The 23364-nt window shown below is 43.7% G+C and overlaps 1 protein-coding gene across 2 annotated transcripts in view; it reads right to left on the bottom strand.

Annotated features, from left to right (window-relative positions):
• WDR43 (WD repeat domain 43) overlaps positions 1 to 23126 on the bottom strand; it is a 118459-nt gene extending 95333 nt beyond the window's left edge. Inside the window, exons 1-3 of one of the 2 annotated variants that reach the window (XM_068132612.2) lie at positions 22895 to 23126; positions 22638 to 22772; positions 1758 to 1879 (exon numbers count right to left, since the gene is read on the bottom strand). In XM_068132612.2, the coding sequence (XP_067988713.2) occupies positions 1758 to 1879; positions 22638 to 22772; positions 22895 to 23119 (482 nt within the window). In that variant the 5' untranslated portion in view covers positions 23120 to 23126. The remainder of the gene's footprint in view (positions 1 to 1757; positions 1880 to 22637; positions 22773 to 22894) is intronic. The other variant, XM_068132621.2, reaches the window with a different exon arrangement.
• Positions 23127 to 23364: the final 238 nt, after the last annotated feature.

Genomic DNA, 23364 nt, shown 5'->3' with positions numbered 1-23364 from the left:
TCTCTCTCTGTGTCTCTCTCTGTGTCTCTCTCTGTGTCTCTCTCTGTGTCTCTCTCTGTGTCTCTCTCTGTGTCTCTCTCTGTGTCTCTCTCTGTGTCTCTCTCTGTGTCTCTCTCTGTGTCTCTCTCTGTGTCTCTCTCTGTGTCTCTCTCTGTGTCTCTCTCTGTGTCTCTCTCTGTGTCTCTCTCTGTGTCTCTCTCTGTGTCTCTCTCTGTGTCTCTCTCTGTGTCTCTCTCTGTGTCTCTCTCTGTGTCTCTCTCTGTGTCTCTCTCTGTGTCTCTCTCTGTGTCTCTCTCTGTGTCTCTCTCTGTGTCTCTCTCTGTGTCTCTCTCTGTGTCTCTCTCTGTGTCTCTCTCTCTCTCTCTCTCTCTCTCTCTCTCTCTCTCTCTCTCACTCTCTCTCAAGATCTGCCAGCAACCCTCTTCTGGTGAAACTGCCAAAAACAAGACTCTCTGCTCACCTTCACTCTTTGATTCCTCTTTTCTCCCACCTCTGGAACAAACACCCACACTCTCTTCATTCCCTCTCCTCCATCCAGGTCTTTAAAACAGCTGTTCACCACCATCTCTCGTCTTCCCCCATCCAAAACCTGGATCTTTTCTACCCCCGTTAAAACACCCCAAATCCACCTCTTTCAATCCCCAACTTCTTTCCTGAAATTCCTAGTAGTGTTAATTTGCTTTATACCGTGTGCCCTTCCCTTCCACAGATCTTCCGACGTCCTTGTTGTCTACTCTTGTTGTGCGTGTGTGCTTCCCTCTCCCTCCCCCTCTTGTCTCCCGCTCCCTTCATTGTATGTTTTGTGTGTGTGCAAGTTTTCATGTTCAATGGGTTAGCTCTTCCACAAGCCTTGATTCTGCGTGCAAAAAAAAAAAAAAATCCATGAATTTGCCCCATCACAAACCTTATGCAAGCTCTTCTCGGAGAAACTGACAATTTTAGAAGGATATTTGAGAGAGACGATTTTTTTTTTTTTGGACGAAGTTAGTGCTGTCGTTGCATTGCCCGTTGCCACCATTTTTGTCGGAATCTCGCTGTTACTCCGTCCTTTAAGCGCTTTGCAAATTTGATCGAGACGGTGTAAACCTTTTGCCCAAGTACTGTTAAGCCGAAATGTTTTTGGAAGTGCAAACACGGCGATTTGTGTTCTACAATTTACAGTGTTCAAATATACAATTCAATGGAAATAAAAGAAAAGTTTTAAAAGGCTGTAGAAAAAATAAAAATAAAAATAAAAGAAGCAACCATTGAATCAGAAGTTTAGCACCACCGATTCACTTTTTCTTTTACACCGCCTTATTTAGGACGTTAAATTAGTTATTTGTGTCCTTTATGAGGTCCCTAAAAAGAGTAGGTTTGCTGTTTGGAAAGATTTTCAATTTTGTTTTACTGTCAAACAGACAAACAGACTGAAGCAATTGCTTTACCGTGCTCTGGACGAGACCCCATACAATTTGCCAAATTTAGAGCTGCGAAGCTGCAGGTTCATGTTCCGATCCATATTGTAGTGTTCAAAATATAGAATTAAATTGAAATCAAGTCGTTCTTCGATCAAAGACTTACAGACAGCAGAGTGAACCAATTGCTTAACTCCACTTCGTGCTACGCATATGGGGTAATAAATAAATAAATAGCAACAGCATTAATAGATACCATTTCACAACAAAAGAGGTCCACAAACCAAACCATACGCTACAAATAGGAGGTTGTCATATGCATGGTCACAAAGATAATACTCGACAAAATTCAACACTAACCTTTTTACCACAGCATCGATAACATTCCATTCCACGATGAACTTGTCTGCAGAACAACTGAAGAGTGAACCAGCTTCTTGATGCCACCTGACACAGTTTACTTGTGCAGTGTGTCCTCCATCCTGCCATAACAAACAAGTTATTTCCTTCCAAACCACATCATTGGGAAAATAAATGAGCAAATTGTTATGAAATAGGGTAGCAGTTTTGATAAACATCATTCTGCAACAGCAAGTAAAGTGGACTAGCTTGAACAGCAATAACGGGCATGTAGATTGATCACAACAAAACAAATCAGAATCTCTAATGTTGGTAAGTCCAGGTGGAGAATGAATCTGCTTTGGAATTGGGAATTGGCAGGGAAGAGGTGGAGGGGGCAAAAAGCCTTGTAATCTATCTATAATTCCAGTAATCTCTGTCTGTACGTCTGTACGTCTGTACGTTTGTTTGTCTGTGACCGCTGTTTCTCGACAACCACGGGTCCGATATACTTTTAACTTGCCAGGTATATTGCTGGGGACCCGAGGATGTGCCTTTTCAAGGTTTCATATTAATCGGACAATTACTTACCGAGCTATGTCCAAAAAACGATTCAACCAATCAGAGAGCAGCGAACGATCGCGTGTGCCGGCGTTGCGAATGGACCAAACCATTCCATGTAAATAGAGGGGGGGGTTCTGTGGTCGTTGCGAATGGACGAAACCATTTCATGTAAATAGAGGGGGGGGATTGTCACTGTACTCGCAAGCCGTTCGCCGTTCGCTTTGGCGTTGCGAATGGACCAAACCATTTCATGTAAATAGAGGGGGGGGATATAATTTTAGATAGATATATAGTACGGGCATATATATAGTACGGGCATGCCCTAGTATTATTAAATCGACCAATCCTAAAAACTCGAGCACAATCCTGACTGGGAGATGAAGGATCAGAAGGCCTGGAGGAAAAGGGAAGAATCCACCAACCGCAAAACTCTGGTAAGTCTGCTCATCTTACCTTCATCAGACAGTGAAATAAATAAACAACATATATATTTATATACTGTTACGTTTGTAGGGGTAGGTGATGACTGCACATCGGATTTTTATGTGAAAAAATAAAAAATATTTTTTCACATAAAACGGCTTTTTTGCGCGCAAAAAAATTATTTTGCTATTTTCGGAGAAAAAAAGAATTTCGCCCTTTTTCGGGAAAAATAAAATAAAATGCCCTTTTTGGTCGAAAATGTCTGGCAACGCTAAAAAAAATTAGGGAATTTTTCGAAATTTTAAACTGCGATCGAAATTTGTAACTGCGATCGAAATTTTTAACTGCGATCGAAATTTTTAACTGCGATCGATCTCAAAAACAAAACGTTGCGTCCACTTGCGTGCGTTGCGTCCCCAGTGTGTACAGCAGTGAGGCGGTGTACTACAGTGAGAGAGTGTACACAAAGTGTGAACAAGTCTCCTATCAAGATGAGTGCTGCTCTTCGTGACAAGTGGCTGAAGGAATTCAACGCTGGCGGCGATGGGGCCACCAAGTACGTGTCGAGTGACACGGCTTTCTGTCGAGCTTGTGAAAAGACTTTCCGGGCGAAGCAGAAGTCTGAGCTGGCCCAACATGTCCGAGGAGACCGCCACAAGAGCAACCTGGCCTTGAAGAAGAAGACGGTCACGCAAGCCACCATGGAGGACTTTGGTGGCGGAAAGAGGCACAAGTGCGACGTCGTGGCTCAGGAGCTGTGCCAGGCCATGCTGGCCGCTGGCATCCCATGGTCGAAATTGGAAAACCCTGCCCTCCGGTCGTTCCTGGAGAAGCACATCACTCTCCAGATCCCCGATGAAAGCTGGATTCGAAAGCACTACCTCGACAAGTGCTACGACGAGGCCTTGGCGGGGATCCGTGCCGACCTCGGACAGCAGCCCATCTGGCTGTCCGTCGACGAGACGACCGATTCGGCAGGTCGATATGTGGCCAACATCATCGCGGGACGCTTGTCCAAGGAGGGGTACTTTCGTCCCCACCTCGTCCAGTGCATGTTTCTGGAGAAGACCAACTCCGGGGAGATCGTGCATGCAGTCAATGACACGCTGCGCTATCTTTGGCCTGATTTCAAGCCGGAGTGCCTCAAGGTCCTCGTCAGCGACGCCGCGGCCTATATGATCAAGGCTGGCCATGCCCTGAAGGAACTCTTCCTGGACTTGCTGCATGTGACTTGCGTTGCCCACGCGCTCCACCGTGTCTGCGAGACAGTCCGAGAAATGTTCAAGGACGTCAACGACCTGATTGCCACGACGAAGAAGGTGTTCGTCAAAGCCCCGTCGCGTGTTGTCTTTTGGAAGGAGCAGCAGCCCAATCTTTCTCTCCCCCCGGAGCCCATTCTGACTCGGTGGGGGACGTGGATCGACGCCGCGGTGTTTTACGCCGAGCACTTCGAGGCCGTCAAGGACATTGTGGACCAGCTGAACGATGACGACGCGATGGCAATCCAGAGTGCCAAGGACCTGTTCGGAAAGGTGGACATCAAGCTCAGTTTGGTCTTCTTAAATGCCCACGTGTCGTTCATCCCGAAGATCCTTAAGCAGCTGGAGGAGGCCGGCATGGAGCTGGCCAAGGCCTTCCAGCTCCTTGATCAGGCCAAGGAGGAGCTCGAAAAGATCCGAGGCTGCCGTAAGGAGATCCTGCTCACCAAGTTCAAGGCGGTGCTGCAGCGCAATCCCGACATTGGTGTGCTGAGGACAGTGGCTTTGATCCTGGATGGAGATCAGCACGGATCTGAGGTTGGTGTGCCGGCTGGAGTCAAGCTTGCTGACATCCCCCTCTTGAGGTACTGCCCCATCGTCAGCGTCGACGTGGAAAGGTCCTTCTCCGTCTACAGAAACGTCCTCACCAACCGCCGACACCGCCTCACCAAGGAGAACATTACCAAGATAATGATTTCAAACACCTACTTTAACCGTTCCTAAAAGGGTCTTGTCAATTTCTTCGAGTCCTCTACTTATCAAACAATGCGGTTGCAATAAAGGTACCTGAACGTCATTTTTTTACCTGTTTACTAGCCCAGAGTGCTTAATGTTGTGCAGGAAAAAGCTTACCATTTTTTGTTCTTTTTTTGACTGATTTCTGAAAAACTTGGTAATAATAAAAAATGAATAAAACGGGGGGAAAAAATATTTCGGGATTTTTTCACATAAAAAAAAAAAAATTCCGCTTTTCAAAACATAAAAGGCCTATTTTCTTAACATAAAAATCCATAGTCTAGTGATGACATACCATAGTGGAGATAGGACTGTGCAAGGGTAGCATGGACCGTGGACGAGTAAGAGCCAATCACGACGTATGCGGGGCAGGGGATGGGGGGGGTGGGTGGAGGGTGGGTGAAGACATGCTAATTCGCTCTAGGGTTTAATATTAATCTCCCCAGTATGTGATTGCCTCCTGTGATTTCCCCTATGTTCTTACAATTATAACAAGCCAGCCATGAAAACCCACATCTTTAGAATTACAACAACAATAATAACAACAACGAGCGCTCCATCAAACCACAACTACCGGCATCCAACAGAAACCCGAACATTCCCGAACGGGCTGAACCCCGCCTCCAGGAAATCGTAATAGACCATTAACCCCTCCCCATCAACCGACTACGGAAAAAGGCCCCGCCCAGGAGAGGTGGAGATTCGGTGGGTGGTCAAGAGGGCCGTGAGGCCCTGCCCCCGAAGTGCACGATTGGTCGGGGTGACGTCAGAGAGACTTTGAGAATGGAGGAGGGAGAATGGAAGAGGAAGAATGTCTCTGTCTCTGTCTCTCTGTCTCTCTCTGTCTCTCTCACTGTCTGTCTCTCTGTCTGTCTCTCTGTCTGTCTGTCTGTCTCTCTGTCTGTCTGTCTCTCTGTCTGTCTGTCTCTCTGTCTGTCTGTCTCTCTGTCTGTCTCTCTGTCTGTCTGTCTCTCTGTCTGTCTGTCTCTCTGTCTGTCTGTCTCTCTGTCTGTCTGTCTCTCTGTCTGTCTGTCTCTCTGTCTGTCTGTCTCTCTGTCTGTCTGTCTCTCTGTCTGTCTGTCTCTCTGTCTGTCTGTCTCTCTGTCTGTCTGTCTCTCTGTCTGTCTGTCTCTCTTACTGTCTGTCTCTGTCTGTCTGTCTCTCTGTCTGTCTGTCTGTCTCTCTGTCTCTCTGTCTGTCTCTCTGTCTGTCTGTCTCTCTGTCTGTCTGTCTCTCTGTCTGTCTGTCTCTCTGTCTGTCTCTCTGTCTGTCTGTCTCTCTCTCTCTCTCTCTCTCTCTCTCTCTGGCTTTCAGTGGAGGCGGTCGCCTTTTCTCTCTGGCTCTCGGCTACGGCTGGAGTTTGTGCGCTTTTGGAGGGGAGCTTTGGAATAGTCGAAGGAGGGAGAGTCATTTGACTGCGGTACTTTTCGCGGGAAGAGAGCCACGTCTCGCTTGGTGGTGGAGGCGAGGAGGGGCCGGCTGGCTGGTTGCTCACGCCTGGCCGTTTTCGGCACCATTTTTTGGAGCGTTTCCCGTGCGATCGGCTGCACGGCTTGCCGCAACCATCAAGCTCCCAGACGCATTTTGAGACGCAAGCTGAGTGCCGGCCAATATAAAAAGAACATCATTTTATTTTATTTTATCATTCCCTTTGTGCTTTTGTGTCAGCGTGGAGGGTACCTCAAAGGAGCAACTATTTGATTTTATCTCAACATTCATTTTATTCCGAACATTAATTTCATTAAATCCATTATTGTACATTTCATTTGTTGTGTCGTGTTTCTGTGTTCGTGGTTTCGGATATAAGCCCCGTGAGCTCCATGCATGTAAGCACCCTGGTTCCTTCGCCCGCACACGACGAACTGCCTGCAAATTTTGGGAATTCGCCTCGGGGTAAAGACCGACTGGCTATCCATCCAAGGCTGGTTTTCATCGGCCGCGGACTTGACAATACAATACATATATGCAGTGCTATCAGAAAGTATTCAAACCCCTCGACTTGTTATACACCACTTATATCCGTTTCCATCTCCAGGAGCTGTATGACATCACAACTGGGCACCAAATGGGGGCATGGATGACGTGCCCCGAAAGAAAGTACAGTAATCGGTTTTCACTCCATTTGTTTTTGTTTTCTTGTTCGTTTGGTTGTTTATTACTTGCGAAAATCTAATATTTTTCAAATATATTGGTTGGTCTTGTGCATTATTCTGTCTTTGTCTGTCAGTTTCAGTCGCCTACAGGTCACAATTTTCAAACGATCTTCACAAAACTCCACAAAATGGTAGAGTTGGTCATAAGCAAGAAGCCTATTGTTTTTGCGGTCAAAAGGTCAATAGCTCAACATAGGCCAAAGGTCACCAACTTTGTCAAATTTTTTTAATCCTCAATTTTCATCTGATTGACTTGAAATGTTTAAGAGGATTCGCATATGTGGTCACTGAATTCACCCACCAAGTATTTTTGAGGTCAAGATAGGCCAAAAGGTCAACATTGGCCAAATTCCTAAAATCCTCAATTTTCATCCGATTGACTTGAAATTTTAAGAGGATTTGCATACCATGTCACTGAATTCAACCACCAATTATTTTTTAGGGTCATCATCGGCCACCAACTTATTTTAGGGATTTCGCAAGTATCATGCTATGCACGACATTTTCTTGTTTATTTGTTTGTCCGGGCGATATCTCAGCCATCCTTTGAGCGAGGAAGCTGAAATTTAGGCACAATAGTGAGCACGTGCTTTGGCATAAACGGTATTTTTATTTTTTCATGAATCAATCAATTGATTATTTAATTCGAATCAATTTATCGAGTACTTTTTTATTTTCTCTCTCATCTGGGCAATATCTCATACTAAATATTTGACTAAATACTAAATATTTGGACATGACAGTGGCCAAATGATTTGGCTGTAAAGGATATTTTTGATTTATTGATTAATAGATTAATGGATTAATTATTTAATTATTCGATTAATTGCCCAATTAATTCATTTTCAAAAAGTTTCATATTTGGATGAAATGGTGGTGGTTCAGGTATACTATTAGCCACTTTATTAAGAAATTTATTATTATACGTTATTGTTTATTTATTTTAATTATTAATCACTTTTATTTCCTTTCTCACCTGGGCAATATCTCAGGCACCTTTTGAGCTAGGAAGCTGATATTTGGGCAGGACAGTGACCAGTGATTTGGCTATAAAGGATATCTTTTATTGTACACCGCTCCTTTCCTATGCCATCTCCAGGCATTGCAAATCGTCATTGCTGGGCACCGAAGGGGGCTCGGCAGTGACGCACGCTGAAAGAGAGTACTCAGTTTTCACTCTGGTTTCTTGTTTGTTTGTTTTCTTGGTTGTCCGGACGATATCTCAGCCATCCTTTGAGCTAGGAAGCTGAAATTTCGGCACAGTAGTGAGCAAGTCCTTTGTCAAATACGGTATTTTTTGTTTTTTGAATAATCAATTAATTGAGGAGTTATTTAATTATTAGCGTTTAATTAAGTACTTATTTAATTAATTAAATTTCATTTCTCTTCTGACCATTATTAACTCAGGCACCTTTTGAGTTAGGAAGCTGATATTTGGACATGCCAATGACCAGGTGATTTGGCTGCAAAGGATATTTTTGATTTATTAATTAATCAATTAATCGATTAATTATTTAATTATTCGATTAATGACAAAAAAATTTTTTTTTTTAAAGTTACAGATTCTGATGAAATAGTGGTATTTTATGTGTTCTCTGACCAAATTGATTAATAATTTAATTTTTTTATGATTATTATTTATTTATTTTCATTATTAATCATTTATTTATTTTCTTTCTCATTTGGCCAATATCTCAGGCACCTTTTGAGCTGGGAAGCTAATATTTGGACATGAGTGACCAAGTGATGTGGCTATCAAGGATATTTTTGATTTATTGATTAATCATTTCATCTATTAAGTATTTATTGATTAATCGATTAATTATTTATTGAGTAATCAATTAATTATTTAATTTTTTATAAATGACTTATTTAATTAAATTTCTAAAAGATACATCTTCGGATGAAGCACTAGTGGTTTAGTTATGCGATTAGCCAATTGATTATGAAAATATTTTGTGATAATCTTTTATTGATTTTAATTATACAATTAATCAATCAATTAGTGTACACCTTTCACTCCCAATGCAGCCTCAATGAGCTGCACTGCGGTATTGCCGGGCGCCGGAGGCGCCCCGGCAATGCCGCGCTGCAGCATATTCAATTATTTGGCATGGGGCGGTGTACTTTGAATGTATCTGTACTTGTTTATTAATTTATCAATTAATTTTCAAAAAGTTATATATTCATATGAAACGGTGGTGGTTTAGGTGTGCTATTAGCCAATTGATACATTAATTATTTTACAATTATTATTTATTTTAATTATGCAATTAATCAATCAATCAATTATAATTAGGCAATTAATCAATCAATAAATTACACATGGAGACGGAATTTGGAGGGAGCAATATGTACAATAATTATTGTGGTTTTTTGGGGGGTTTTTTAAACAAAATAATTATTGTACATATTGCTCCCTCCAAATTCTGTCTCCATGCGCCACATGGCGGTATCGCCGAACACTGGAGGCGCCCCGGCGATATCGCGCGCTGGTGGATATTTTATTTATTTATTTGGCATGAGGCGGTGTATTTTGAATGTAGCACTACTCGTTTCACATTTTGTTGTGTTAAAGCCTCAATTAAAAATGGATGAAATTGAGATTTTTTGTCACTGATCTACACATAATACCCCATAATATCAAAGTGGAATTATTATTTTTTTGAATTTTTTTACAAAACAATTAAAAATGAATACAGAAATATCCTATTTACATAAATATTCAACCCCATGAGTAAATACCTTTGTAGAAGTACCTTTGACAGCAATTACAGCTTTGAGTCTTCTTAGGTATGTCTGCATCAGCTTTGCACATCTGCTTCCCCACAATTCTATCTCAGCATTATACGGACAGTTCCTTTGACGCTGTGGTAAAGTGTCTGCTCTGACATGCACTGTCAACTGTGGGAGCTAATAAAAAAGATGTTTCTTTCCAAATCATATCCAATTATTGGAAATGGCCACAGGTGGACTCCAATCAAGATGTAGAGACATCTCAAGGATGATCAAAGGAAATTGGATGCGTCTGCACTCAATTTGGTGTGATGGCAGAGGTTGAATACCTATTGACAAGACATTTCAGCTTTTCATTTTTAATTATTTTGTTAAAAAAATATATATATATATATCCACTCTGACATTATGGGGTAAATGTGTAGATCAGTGACAATCTGAATTGAATCAATTTTTAATTCAGGCTGAAACACAACAAAATGGGAAAAAAGTCAAAGGGTGTGAATACTTTCTGAAGGCACTGTACCATGACATTACATTCAATGTACTGCAAAAAGACCAATCAGTTAACAAAGCACTGCTATCTCAAAGTCACTAACCTTGTCAATCGAATTCACTTACAGTCCTCAAATAAGCCCGAATATCACACATCAGAATGAATCACATTCAAACCACAGGACACTTAGCTAACATGTTGGAATACACCCAAAGCTGCAGATGAAACACTGCACAAATCAAATGTTGATATTTTTTTCACACAGAAAAGGAAAACAAATTAGACAAAATATCACACTTGAGGAATGATTCACACAGCTATACTATGTACTATGGCTCGTGCTTTTGACATGTACTTTGTACCATTTTGTTGCATATTTTGTTATATTGAAGAGGTAATGAGGTGCACACACAACTTGTATTAGATTAGATGATATGAGTTTTGAGAAAGACACACCATCAGGCAATTTAAAATAAAAGTTGGTAATGATTCATTAAGAATCAACTATGAAATCCAACATTATTAAGCTGTATTTAACCCCAGAGGGGTTACACCTCAGGGGGAGGGATAACGCTGGCCACCAAATATAATCCCATAAATGAGCCTGGTGTTGGCTTAGCGGTTAGGGTGCAGGCTTGGGATCCGAGGATCCTGAGTTCGAATCCTGGTCGATCGCTGAATTAACGCCAGGGGAGTTGACTCAGCCTGTCATCCTTCCGAGGTCGGCAAATTGAGTACCAGCTTGCTGGGATGAATGATCCCGGTGTGTACCCCGATTTAGAATAGGTACACCGTATCCCTGCGCATCGTAAGAGACGACCAAGGGTTTGCGTCAGGAAGGGCATCTGGCCATAAAAAAAACATTGCCTCAAACAGGGAACCATGATTGCCATGGGGCCCGCAAGGCTAACCCCCACTCTAGCGGGGAAAAATGGCCTTAAAACGATCATTCATTCATTCATGTCAAATTTTGGGTTCTGACTGCTGGGTATGTTCAGTCAAAAGTTGGAAATCTCCCTCCCTCTTTAAAGCAGGGAACATTGCAAACCCAAGCCACCAATCTGCATTTTTAAAGTTTCAGGTCAATCAAAACCCTTATCCCAAAAAACTAAATCAGCATAAAAATAGATAATTATAGCAAATTATCTCTAAGGTTACCGAACTATTTTCATCTGTAAAATTTAAGCATAATGTTTTAACCTTGGGTCATTGATGCCATCAGGTCATGCAACTTTGTATACGCAGACGCATTGGTCAAGGAAGCATGTCTTACAGTCGTGGCCAAAAATATTGGCACCCTTGCATTTTTTTTTCAAATAACTCACAATTTCAAATATTGGCCCAAAGTATTTGATCTCCACAATTCTTTATTTCACTGTTATTACCGAACCTTTGTTTTTGATTCAGAACTTAATATATCCTTTTAAATCAGAAAATAAAAAGAAATAGCATTGAAAAAATTATTGACACCCAAGACTTAATATTTGGTAGCACAGTCTATGGACAAAATAACTGCAGTCAAGTACTTCCTATAGCTGTGAATGAGCTTCCTACACCTCTCTACTGGTGGTTTGTCTCACTCTTCTTGTGAAAACTGCTCCAGTTCTCCTAGATTTGAAGGGTGCCTTCTCCCAACTGCTGTTTTCAGATCTCCCCACAGGTGTTCAAGGTACTCGGTGCCAGAGGCAGCACAGCAACCCCAAAACATCACTGAACCTCCTCCATGTTTGACTGTAGGGAAGGTGTTCTTTTCTTTGAAGGCTTCATTTTATTTTTTTGTAAACATAGAGATGATGTGCTTTACCAAAAAGCTCTAATTTGGTCTAATCTGTCCACAGGACATTTTCCCAGAAGGATTTTGGCTTGTTCAGGTGTGTTTTGGCAAACTCCAGTCAAACTCTCTTATGTGTCTTCTCAGCAGTGGGATCCTCCTACCATAGAACCCCCTTTCATTCAGTTGGTGACGTATGGTGCGAGTTGAAACTGTCATACCTCGTGTCTGAAGGTCAGCTTGAATCTGTTTGGCAGTTGATCAAGATGCTTTCTCCACCATTCGAACAATCCTTCGCTGCAATCTTCGATCAAGTTCTCTTGCAGCCACGCCCAGGGAGGTTGGCTACTGTGCCATGGGCCTTACTTTTTCCTGATAACATTGCGTATGGTGGACACAGGAACATCAAGGTCTCTGGAGATGGACCTGTAGCCTTGAGACTGTCCATGCTTGGCTACAATCTTGTGTCTGACCTCAGACAATTCTCTGATTTTCTTTCTTTTCTCCATGCTCATTGCATTACACACAGTGACACAAAACAGCAGAATGACCCCCTTTCTCTATTCAAACTGGTTGGATGAGTGATCTTTATATTGCAGACACCTGCAACTCACTACAGGCGAGTTCAATTCAAAAGTAAAGGAGAATCACCTGTTTGAAATCTAATTATTTCTGACAACTTCTAAAAGGTGCCAATGATATTGTCTGGGCCTTTTTAGGATTTGTGTGTGGAATAAGCTAGGATTTCATAATTTTTTCAGCTTTTTTTTGTTTTGTTCCACTGCAAACCAAATAAATACATAGGTGGATACCAAAATATTTTTTTATTTCAACTATTTTCTGGAAGAAATGGTGCATTATCTGAAAAAAGTGCAAGGGTGCCAATATTTTTGGCCACGACTGTATGTTGGTGAATGATACCACTCAATTTTGTCAGCCTTGGACAGCTGTGTGGCAGTAGGACATTCAAATAGATCTTGTCACCCAGAAGTATTGTTCCGTTTTCATCGTTTCCTGGGATACCAGAAAAGATAAGAAAACTGGCCCTGAGTGTACAATCGTGATTGTGCAGCCAACACTCCACTTCTTGTGAGCCTGAACATATAGCTAATGCATGCCAGCTATTATTGTGTCTCCATGGGCAAACTAAATTATTTAGACGATAAATGCATGTGCATTACACATGTATACATACATTCTTGGGAAATATTCCAGGGACATAGAAACGGCCCCTTTATATGGTATGTACCATGTGGCAAACTATAGAAAAGAAGGGACTTTCCATAGCTTGTATAAAATGCCAAACAATAGAAAAGAAGAGACATGCAAAAAATCTCATGTGCATGTCCCTTTATATGAACTTTCTAGAGCATTACTTGGTTCCCCCTAAGAACACAAGGGTAGTCCGGCATGCACACGAGAACTTTTGCATGTCTCTTCTTTTCTATTGTTTGGCATTTTCTACAAGCTATGGAAAGTCCTTTCTTTTCTATAGTTTGCCACATACCATATAAAGGGGCCTTTACTATGCCCCTGGCATTTCCCCCAAGAATTACTACGGGAGTTAAATTTTTCTATGTCTAACTTTTTGGGGATCACCCAAACGAACCAAGCAAAAATAGGACTGCAGGTCCTGATGCTCACCTGGATCAAGAGCAACAGTCACTCAACCCCCACCCCCACCCTCCTTCCCCCACAGACCCTGATATTCTAATGCCATGAACAAACTTTGGTACATCATGGGCAATGAAGGTTGTGATGAAGTTTAATTGAAATAGTGTGTGTAGTTTCAGAGAAAATAGTAAATACCTATTTTTTTGGAGGGGGTGGGGGAGAAACCCCCGTAGACACCCTTATTGAGCACAAATTTTGATGGTCAATACACATCAGATATGAAGCTTGTAACCGAGTGTAATCAAAATTGTTTGTGAAGTTTTGGATAAGAGAGCTAATACATATTTTGTGGGTGGGTCCAATCCCACCTCTCCCATAAATCCCTTTTATTGAACGCAGAGGTTGGCCATCTCATGTCATGAGACCCAACTGCTGTTTGCAGTACATCATGACGATAGGACTGCAGGTCCTGATGCTCACCTGGAATTCCACATCCCTTAATGCAATGTTTTCTACCTAAAGAAAGCCTGCTGAACCCAACCTCACGTGTGCAGGTTTCTGTGTTTACAGCCAAATATACTTACAGTAACATTATTTTACATTCACCATCTTCAGGTGCTTGCACTCACATGGATTGAAAGAAACAGCTGATGTCAAATCGATGGGAAACTAGAACAGAACGCTTCGACATCATGACGTCGGTTGACCGATATGCCTCCGCCCACATTATTACATCATTACACAAACTTGTACCAAGTTTGATTCAAATCCCTTCAGATGTTCTCGAGCATCACATTTTTACCCGACATGACCTCTAACCTTTGATGCCAAAATCTAATGAGTTCATCTTTGCATCATAATACATGCTTATACAGTACCAAGTTTTGTCAAAATCCCATTACTGGTTCACAAGTTAATGCAGTAACTGAATTTTTACCTATTGAGACTTCTGACCTTTGACCTCCTCGTGCAATCTAATCCATTTATTTTTACATCAGTACACATACTTGCATCAAGTTTGAATTGGTTCTCTTCAGCTGTTCTTAAGTTATCGCGGTAACGAAAACCTAAATTACAGATTCTGACCATTGACCTCTTGACCCTGTAATCAAATCCATTTATTTTACATCATTATACATATTGGACAAAGTTTGACTTGGATTTCTTCAGCTGTTATCAAGTTATCGTGGCAACAAAAACCTATCACGGATGGACGGACAGACAGTCGGAGGCGCAACCCGAAAACGTAATGTCGGCGGAGGCATAAAGAAAAAACAGATAAATATACTGCTTCATGTACTCAATTTTCTCAGCACAAAATCAACATTTGCTAAGCTGGCAATTTCGGTTGCTAGTTTCAAATTTTTACATTTCTCTTGGTAGCGGCAATTTTCATAATCAGCATACTCAAAATGCATAGAATAGTTGTTACCAAATTTCACTCAAAAACGCCAAAGAAAACTTTTGTACAAGCATTTTTTTGAGAAATCTATCTCATCACTATATTTGTACCACACCCACAATACAATGCATCAGTAAGAACACAACCCTAAGGCAGGTTAATGGCTTCATGGGAATAACTATTATCCAATGAGGTATAAAGCTGGTATAATGAGTATGAGGTACAATGAGGTATAATTGAGTACCAGTTCACTGGTAATTCCCTGTTTGTCGTTGAAGGCGGCAAAAAGGGTTGGCGTCAGGAAGGGCATCCGGCCGTAAAACATTGCTTCAAAAAGGGGACCAAAAAACAACAACTACCACGGTCCCCGAAAAGGCCAACCCCCGCTTTGCGGGGAAAAATGGCCTCTAAACGGTGGTTTCAATGCGGTATAAAGCTAGAAGCAGAAAAAGACCAAAGTGCTTGAACAAGGAGGTAAAGAATACATTTAAGGATAAGCAGAAGGCATTTATCTATAATAAATAACGAACGCCACTCAGTGGAGAGCAAACCTCCACCTGGTTGGCCATATCACACAATGGTGAAGAATCACTTAAAAATTATCCTAGTCAGATCTGGATCTTCACCAAAATTGAATCGATTCTTCCTGGTCACACACACACAACCTGTCCTCCAAGTTTCGTCCAAATTCATCCATAACTTTTTGAGATATCCCGCTATAAGAGAGCCATTTGTGTGCCTTTCGGTCTGTGTGTTCACATTTTTCTCAGAGATGGCCAAACGGATCTTTGTCAAACTTTCCAATATTCATCAGCGAGTGCTAAGGAGCATTTTAGGCAAAAATAAATTTGAACATTTTGGATAAAAAAAAAAGGTGGATTTTTTTTTTAATGCTCTATAGTTGAGAATGTGAGCCTTTGTTTTGTAGCTATGTGAAAAGTAATATTAAATGATCCCAACCATGTTCCTTAGTGGGTGAAGAGAGCTGTTTTAGGCCCCCACTTTTTTCTTCTTCTTTAAAGGTCACTATTATCCCACCTTGTGGGGTTGGTCGGGGGAAGCTTGGCGAAAGTCTTCACGAACCGGCTGGCCAGGCCTGACATTTGCAGGAATTTGAAATTTGGCCATGGTGCTGGTGATACTTGCCTACTCTTTGCGAACGACACCATGGGATATTTAACGTCCACCAACACATGCTGGCAGACAGGACTCCCAGTTTAACATCAATCCAAGGGACAGCACACACATTGATGAATCACCCTGCTTGTGAAACACCGAACTGACAGTTTATAGCTGGGTTGGGATTCGAACCCAGGATGGACAGCTTAGAGGCGAGTGTGCGCACCTCTCGGCCATCCTGTCAGCCTTGGTGTTTTAGCCCCCAGCAAAAAATAGAAAATTTGGTTTCTTCAAAATGCCAACAGGATTGGAACAGCACCGGGCAACACCAGGTACCCCTATTGTTAGGTATAAAAGAAAAAGACTGTAGTCGGACTCAGCAGTATAGGTTGGAGTAAACAGAAGCTGGTTAAGAAAATACCTAGGCAAAGAAAAATACGATGAGAAGGATATGGAGAAGAATATCAAACAAAATACAGTCTAAGAAAAACATCTTTAGGTACATGTTTGGCTAAAGAGCAGGTTACGACAACTGTCGGCCCATTCAGGAATCAAACTGGGATATTGGGTAGTGATGAAAGTAAGTTGGCAAACTTAATGTTATTACAAGTCAGGAGACTTAATGAGCAAGCGGTATTCAATGACAAAGGTCAAAACCGACATTGAAAATATATAAATAGGAATGTATTATCTGTTATGAGACTAGTTACCACACAATACCGAAAATTTGGTTAGATTCCGACAACTTTGAAAATTTGAACTTTGTGACCTTGAAATGTCAAAACGAAGGTTACTGACCTTGAAATGAGATAGTAAATAATATATAATCAGTTATGAGGTTAGTTAGCTACACAATACTGAAAATTCGGTTCGATTCCAACAACTTTGAAAATTTGACCTTTGTGACCTTCAAAGGTCAAAACGAAGGTTACTGACCTTGAAATGATAGAAAATAATGTATAATCAGTTATGAGGTTAGTTAGCTACACAATACCAAAAATTCGGTTAGATTCCCACAACTTTGAAAATTTGACCTTTGTGACCTTCAAAGGTCAAAGGTCGAAGATTCTGGAATTTGTTGGAAAACTTGTATTTCATGACGTATGTGATAATATAAGATCATGTACGACATTTCACCCTATCAGGAAGCAAACAATGTAATACAACCATCAAAAATCGACTTTTCTAAATTTTGTGACCTTGTGACCTTGACCTTGGGGCGATAATGAAAAATCGAGCTCCGTGGGGCTAGACACATGATATTGGCCTAACCAAATACCGAAACCCGTGTAAGATTCCACCAACTCCCTCCGAGAAGATGTAGCTTGAGCTCGATTACCCCCTAAAAAGACATCTTTTTCGGGCGTGGCTCCGCCCACAATGGGCGCGATACGCCCACTCTAGGCAGGACACAACTAGATCATGATATCAACCTCCCACCCAAGTTTCATCAAGATCGGATGATATCATCAGGTAGTTATGCTGCGGACGGACAGACAGACACACAGACAGACAGACGCACACACATGACGAATATAGTGGTCACTTGATAACTCATGAACCAATATTTTGGCAGTTACATAAGAATAGTCAGAGGTATTGCCAGCACTTGAGACTATCCTACAAGGTGAAGAAAGGCTTTTGGAAAAGTTTCAGGTAGGAATGGAGGAAGTAAAGAAAGTGAGGAAATTCAAAAGAAGATAAAGCTCCATGGACAGATAATATGCATCTGAAAGTATTGAGGGTGCGACAGAGCAGGTAAGCATGATAACGAATATCTTTAACAAGTGTCACACACCCAACCTGTCCACCAAGTGTCGTCAGAGTCCGTCCACAACTTTTTGAGATATCCTGTTCACAGACAAAGACAAACAGACAGGGGTGAAAACATAACCTCCGTCCACCTTCGGTGGTGGAGATATTACAGATTTCATAGAACACGATACCTCATGAAGTCTTGAGAAAAAGGACATGGAAAGAGTCTTTTAAACTCATGCTTTGCATGTCCAAGCACAATCTATATTGACTTTGAATAACAAGCGCGATGGCAACCATACAAAGCCAACAGCTCAAACTGAACAGTCCAGAGCTGACCTACTACCAACTCCTCTCAAAGAATCTGACGACTTTGGAGCGATCTTTGAGAAAAAAAAACCAAAGAAAAAAACCACTTAAACAAACATCTTTTGGACTAAGCTCTGTGGAGGAATCCCGAGGCGCCACCATTTTTATCTGAATTTCGTTGTTATTCCACCCACAGAGTGCACAGAAAATTTGATTGGTCGAGGCAGAGTAAACTTTTGCCCAAGTACTACTAAAGTGAAGGTTTTTGGTTATATTTATATATAATTCAATTGAAATAAAATAAACCTTTTAGAGCCTGGAGAAAAAAAAACCCATCAATGAAACGGAAGTTTGCCACCGCTGATGCACCCTCCTTTACACCATGGTATTTAACACATTACATTACTTCTTAGTGCCTGTTGTTTGTCCTTCACGACGTCCCTAAAATAGTACATTTCCTGTTTAGAATGATTTTCTATTTCGTTTGAGCAAGCGGCATGTGGTGAGGTGGGAAGAACTGGGAAGTGGCCATGTGCTGTGTGCAGGAAGGGTGTCGGAGTGAACTCCATTCAATGTATAACGTGCGCTGAGTGGGTTCATCAAAAATGTAGTGGTCCGAGAGGGTCTTTAACCAGTGTGGCAGCTACATACAAATGTAAGGTGTGCACAGAGGGAGCAGCAGATGGAGGAAATGTTGAGTTGGATCTTGGAGACGGCGTGAAGCTGGAAGGTGTGAAAACATTTTGTTACCTCGGAGACATGCTGAATGGAGAACGTGGATCAGACTCGGCAACGGTTGCTCGAGTGAGATGTGCATGGAAGAAGTTTTGGGAACTGAGTGGCGTGCTGACGAGGACGGGAGTGTCGTTGAAGCTGAAGGGAAAGGTGTATGCTGCATGTGTGAGAAGTGTTATGATTTACGGGAGCGAGACATGGGTAATGAACGTAGAGCAGCAACGAAGGCTGGAAAGGGTGGAAATGCGAATGGTTCGGTGGATGTGCGGAGTATCGTTGAGAGAGAGGAAGACAAATGATGAATTGCGAAAGATGATGGGAATAGAGCCTGTGATTGATGCTGTGAAGAGGAACAGGTTGAGATGGTTTGGTCATGTGTTGAGGAAGGATGAAAGTGACTGGTTGAGAAGAGTGATGGAAATGAATGTAGAAGGAAGTAGAGGACGGGGAAGACCGAGAAAGACTTGGCTAAAGATGGTGGAAGACGAAATGCGGGCAAGGGGGTTAACAAGGAGAGATGCAGAAAATAGGGCAAAATGGAGAAGATTGCCATGGGGACCGCAAGGCTAGCCCCCGCTCTAGCAGGGAAAATGGCCTTAAAATGCATGTTGTTGTGTTGTTGTTTTGAGTACCAGGCAAACAGACAAGCAATTGCTCTATCGCACTGTGCACATGCACACTCAAGCCGAGACTCCGCACAATTTGCCAAATTCAGAGCCAACGTACTGCCAAACTGCAGGTTCATGTTCCGATTGATGTTCAATCTTCAGTGTTCAAAATATAAAATTCAAATCAAATAGTTTCTCAGTCAAAGAAATAGACTGATGGACAGACAGTGCAACAAATGCTTAACCCCGTTTTGTGCTACACGCATGGGGTCATAATAAAACTCTGATGTTCCTGTTCCAGCTCTATTTTTCTCTTGCACTACATCTCAACTTACCTCTCCCACAGGTGAAAATAGGTAAAATGGTAAGGATAGGGCTAGTTCCGTGGACAACAATCAAATTAATGGCAGGTTAGGAGTGGAATCAAATGGCTTGGTGGAAGAGGTGTTTTAATGAGAGAACACGGAGGGGGGGGGGGGAGGGATAGGGGGGGGAAGGGGGGAGAGGATAGACCATCACAACCACCCACATCCAAAGATTACGGATAGTGGAATGACCCTCAGAGACGAGGGTTAGCTGCGTAAGCAGTCGGAGACAATCTAACGGTGATTGGGATTGGTGAAGTTAGTTAACTGTTGGAATGGTCATCCTTAAAAATCCTTCAAATAACCAATGATGCAATCTTCTGGTGAGTAAGAGAAGCCATTATAATTATTTAATAAATAAATAAAATAAAAAAACTCCACCACCACCACCCCCCCCCCCCCCTCCCCCCCTCTCCTCTCCTCACTGTCTTGTAGGTTAACCATATTGGAGCAAGATTAGGAGAAGGAAAACTCCAATGCACCACCAATGGGCTGCAGAAGCTCATTAGACTTGGTTGCTCCTAGTAGCTGATGACTACAAACTTAGTCCATCCTTGGTAGTAGTGGTGATGCACCACAGTTATAGCCAGTTGAAAGCATGAACATGTCACCACGATAAATGCATGCCTTAAAAAATGGCATATTCATAAAGCATAGGTGTAGATGGGATGGACCAAATGGCCTCCTCCTGCATCCAAGTTCTTTGGATGGGGATTATACACCTCGCTCGATATCAAGATTTATGGACAATACTGCCATGGAATTTTATCCTAGAATGACCGTAACAGTAATAAAAAGGACATTTCTTAAAACTAGATAATCGTGAACGTCAAAGAAATTACAAAATATATTTATTTGCACAAACGTACATCATATAATATCGGTTGTCAAATGCAGGTGCAAGCATTTTACACCTGGAACATCCCACTATGGATACCTGCACGTGAAGCAGCACAGCAATGTGTGTCACTTACAGGAAAAGGGGGACTCGGGAGGTGGTGGGAGGAGGGGTTTGAGGGGGAATGTGGGGGGAGCATGTAGCTTGCCTCGTTTGTCGCCAACCATTTACGAGCAAATGCTTATATGATAAATTTGAGGTGGCAGGGCACCACCATACAACGTTATCCTCCATGCATACCCATGATCTTGGCCAACCCCATTAACCCTCCCCTAACCAAGGTCTCTAAATCATAGGACACCACATTACTCCCCTCTATTTTCTTTCTTTCCCATGCCTGCTATGTCCGCCTAATGCTCCACTGTCTATCCGCTGCCTTTCTTTCCTTGGTCATGTTACCTTCCTACTCTTCCATGACCCTGGAGTTGGTGTACAAATAAGTAAATAAAATAAAATAAAATAAATAAAATGGGTACTTTTTCATGAATGACAACGACATTAGCAAAGAATGGATAAACATATGTTACATGGGGATTTGAATCAGGGGTCCTCAAATCACATGGGGGGTTCAGATATGAACAACAACAGTTCATCACGTGATGGGCAGCTTACACCAACAGTGAGCAGCCATCAGCACCACCAGTGTGTAACCACAAACCCACCATCATGTGTCGTTGGTGAGCACCCACCACCCCATCAGTGAGCACAACACCTCAACATCATGTTTTGTTGGTGAGCACTCAACATCCCACCCGTGAGCACCCAGCACCCCACCAGTGAGCACCCAGCACAGCACCCCACCAGCGAGCACCCAGCACCCACCAGTGAGCAGCCAACCCACCAGTAAGCACCCAGCACCCCACCAGTGGGCACCCACCACCCCACCAGTGGGCACCCACCACCCCACCAGTGGGCACCCACCACCCCACCAGTAAGCACCCAGCACAGCACCCCACCGGTGAGCACCCAGCACAGCACCCCACCGGTGAGCACCCAGCACAGCACCAGTGAGCACCCAGCACAGCACCCCACCAGTGAGCACCCAGCACAGCACCCCACCAGTGAGCACCCAGCACAGCAACCCACCAGTGAGCACCCAGCACAGCACCCCACCAGTGAGCACCCAGCACAGCACCCCACCAGTGAGCACCCAGCACAGCAACCCACCAGTGAGCACCCAGCACAGCACCCCACCAGTGAGCACCCAGCACAGCACCCCACCAGTGAGCACCCAGAACCAACCAGTGAGCCCCCCCCCCCCCCCACCAGTAAGCACCCACCACCCCGCCAGTGAGCACCCACCACCCCGCCAGTGAGCACCCACCACCCCGCCAGTGAGCACCCACCACCCCGCCAGTGAGCACCCACCACCCCGCCAGTGAGCACCCACCACCCCGCCAGTGAGCACCCACCACCCCGCCAGTGAGCACCCACCAGTGAGCACCACACCACCCCACCAGTGAGCACACCACCCCACCAGTGAGCACCACACCACCCCACCAGTGAGCACCACACCACCCCACCAGTGAGCACCACCCCACCAGTGAGCACCACCCACCACCCCGCCAGTGAGCACCCACCACCCCGCCAGTGAGCACCCACCACCCCGCCAGTGAGCACCCACCAGTGAGCACCACACCACCCCACCAGTGAGCACACCACCCCACCAGTGAGCACCACACCACCCCACCAGTGAGCACCACACCACCCCACCAGTGAGCACCACCCACCACCCCACCAATGAGCACCACCCACCACCCCACCAGTGAGCACCACCCACCACCCCACCAGTGAGCACCCACCACCCCACCAGTGAGCACCCACCACCCCACCAGTGAGCACCCACCACCCCACCAGTGAGCACCCACCACCCCACCAGTGAGCACCCACCAGCACCACCATTATATGGTGATGCTGAGCACTCACCACCACACCTGCCGAAGGTAGAGTTATTCTCACCAGTTTGCAATGCAGCTTCCCGCGCACCACACTGTAGAGCAGAACGGCGCCGGTAGCTGTGCCCAGAGCTAACAGGTCCAGCTCCGCTGTCCGCTCCACGGTCTCGGATTTACGCTTCTTCCGTTGCGGCGTTTCCTTCGGAAGGTAACGGGCCGGAAAGGTTGTTAAGACAAAACAGCACACACATTAACCAAACCCGTTTACCCGGCGCGGACACGGACCGACATTGCCGGTGTCTTTGAGACCAAACAACTGACCGAGCCTTTCCTAATGGGCGCCCATGCCAGACACGTGCACGTGGCACTCAGATGGGAGCTGGGCACGAATTCTTGCCGCAGGGAACCACTGGTCGCCTCCCACACATTCAAACGACCGTCCGCCGAGGCAACGGCGAAATAAGGAGCGGCTCCAGGAGAAAACGCGCACGGCCGAGGCCATACGACATGAGCCGCCATCTCTCCACGTGTTACCGTAACGCGCATGCGCTGTGCTCATAGCCACTTCTTCTTCTTCTTCTCTCCCTTCTACTCCTCCTCCATGGCTTTAAATGGTAGGCTTTCTACCATTTAAAGTCTCGCATTTCCACAACATACTTCAAACTACAAAACCGAAACGGTTGAATTCGGCCATTGGGCCTTTGAACTATTTTTTGAAGGCCCTATGATTTTTCGAATTCAACCGTTCGGACCATCGTAGGCCATGGGGCATAGGGCTAAAATGTGCTCAA

Source organism: Myxine glutinosa, chromosome 1 (genome assembly GCF_964187855.1).
Source record: "Myxine glutinosa chromosome 1, kmMyxGlut1.1, whole genome shotgun sequence".
NCBI classification, from domain to species: domain Eukaryota; kingdom Metazoa; phylum Chordata; class Myxini; order Myxiniformes; family Myxinidae; genus Myxine; species Myxine glutinosa.
Note: the sequence above shows the minus strand (reverse complement) of the source record. Positions and strands in the feature narration are given on the sequence as shown.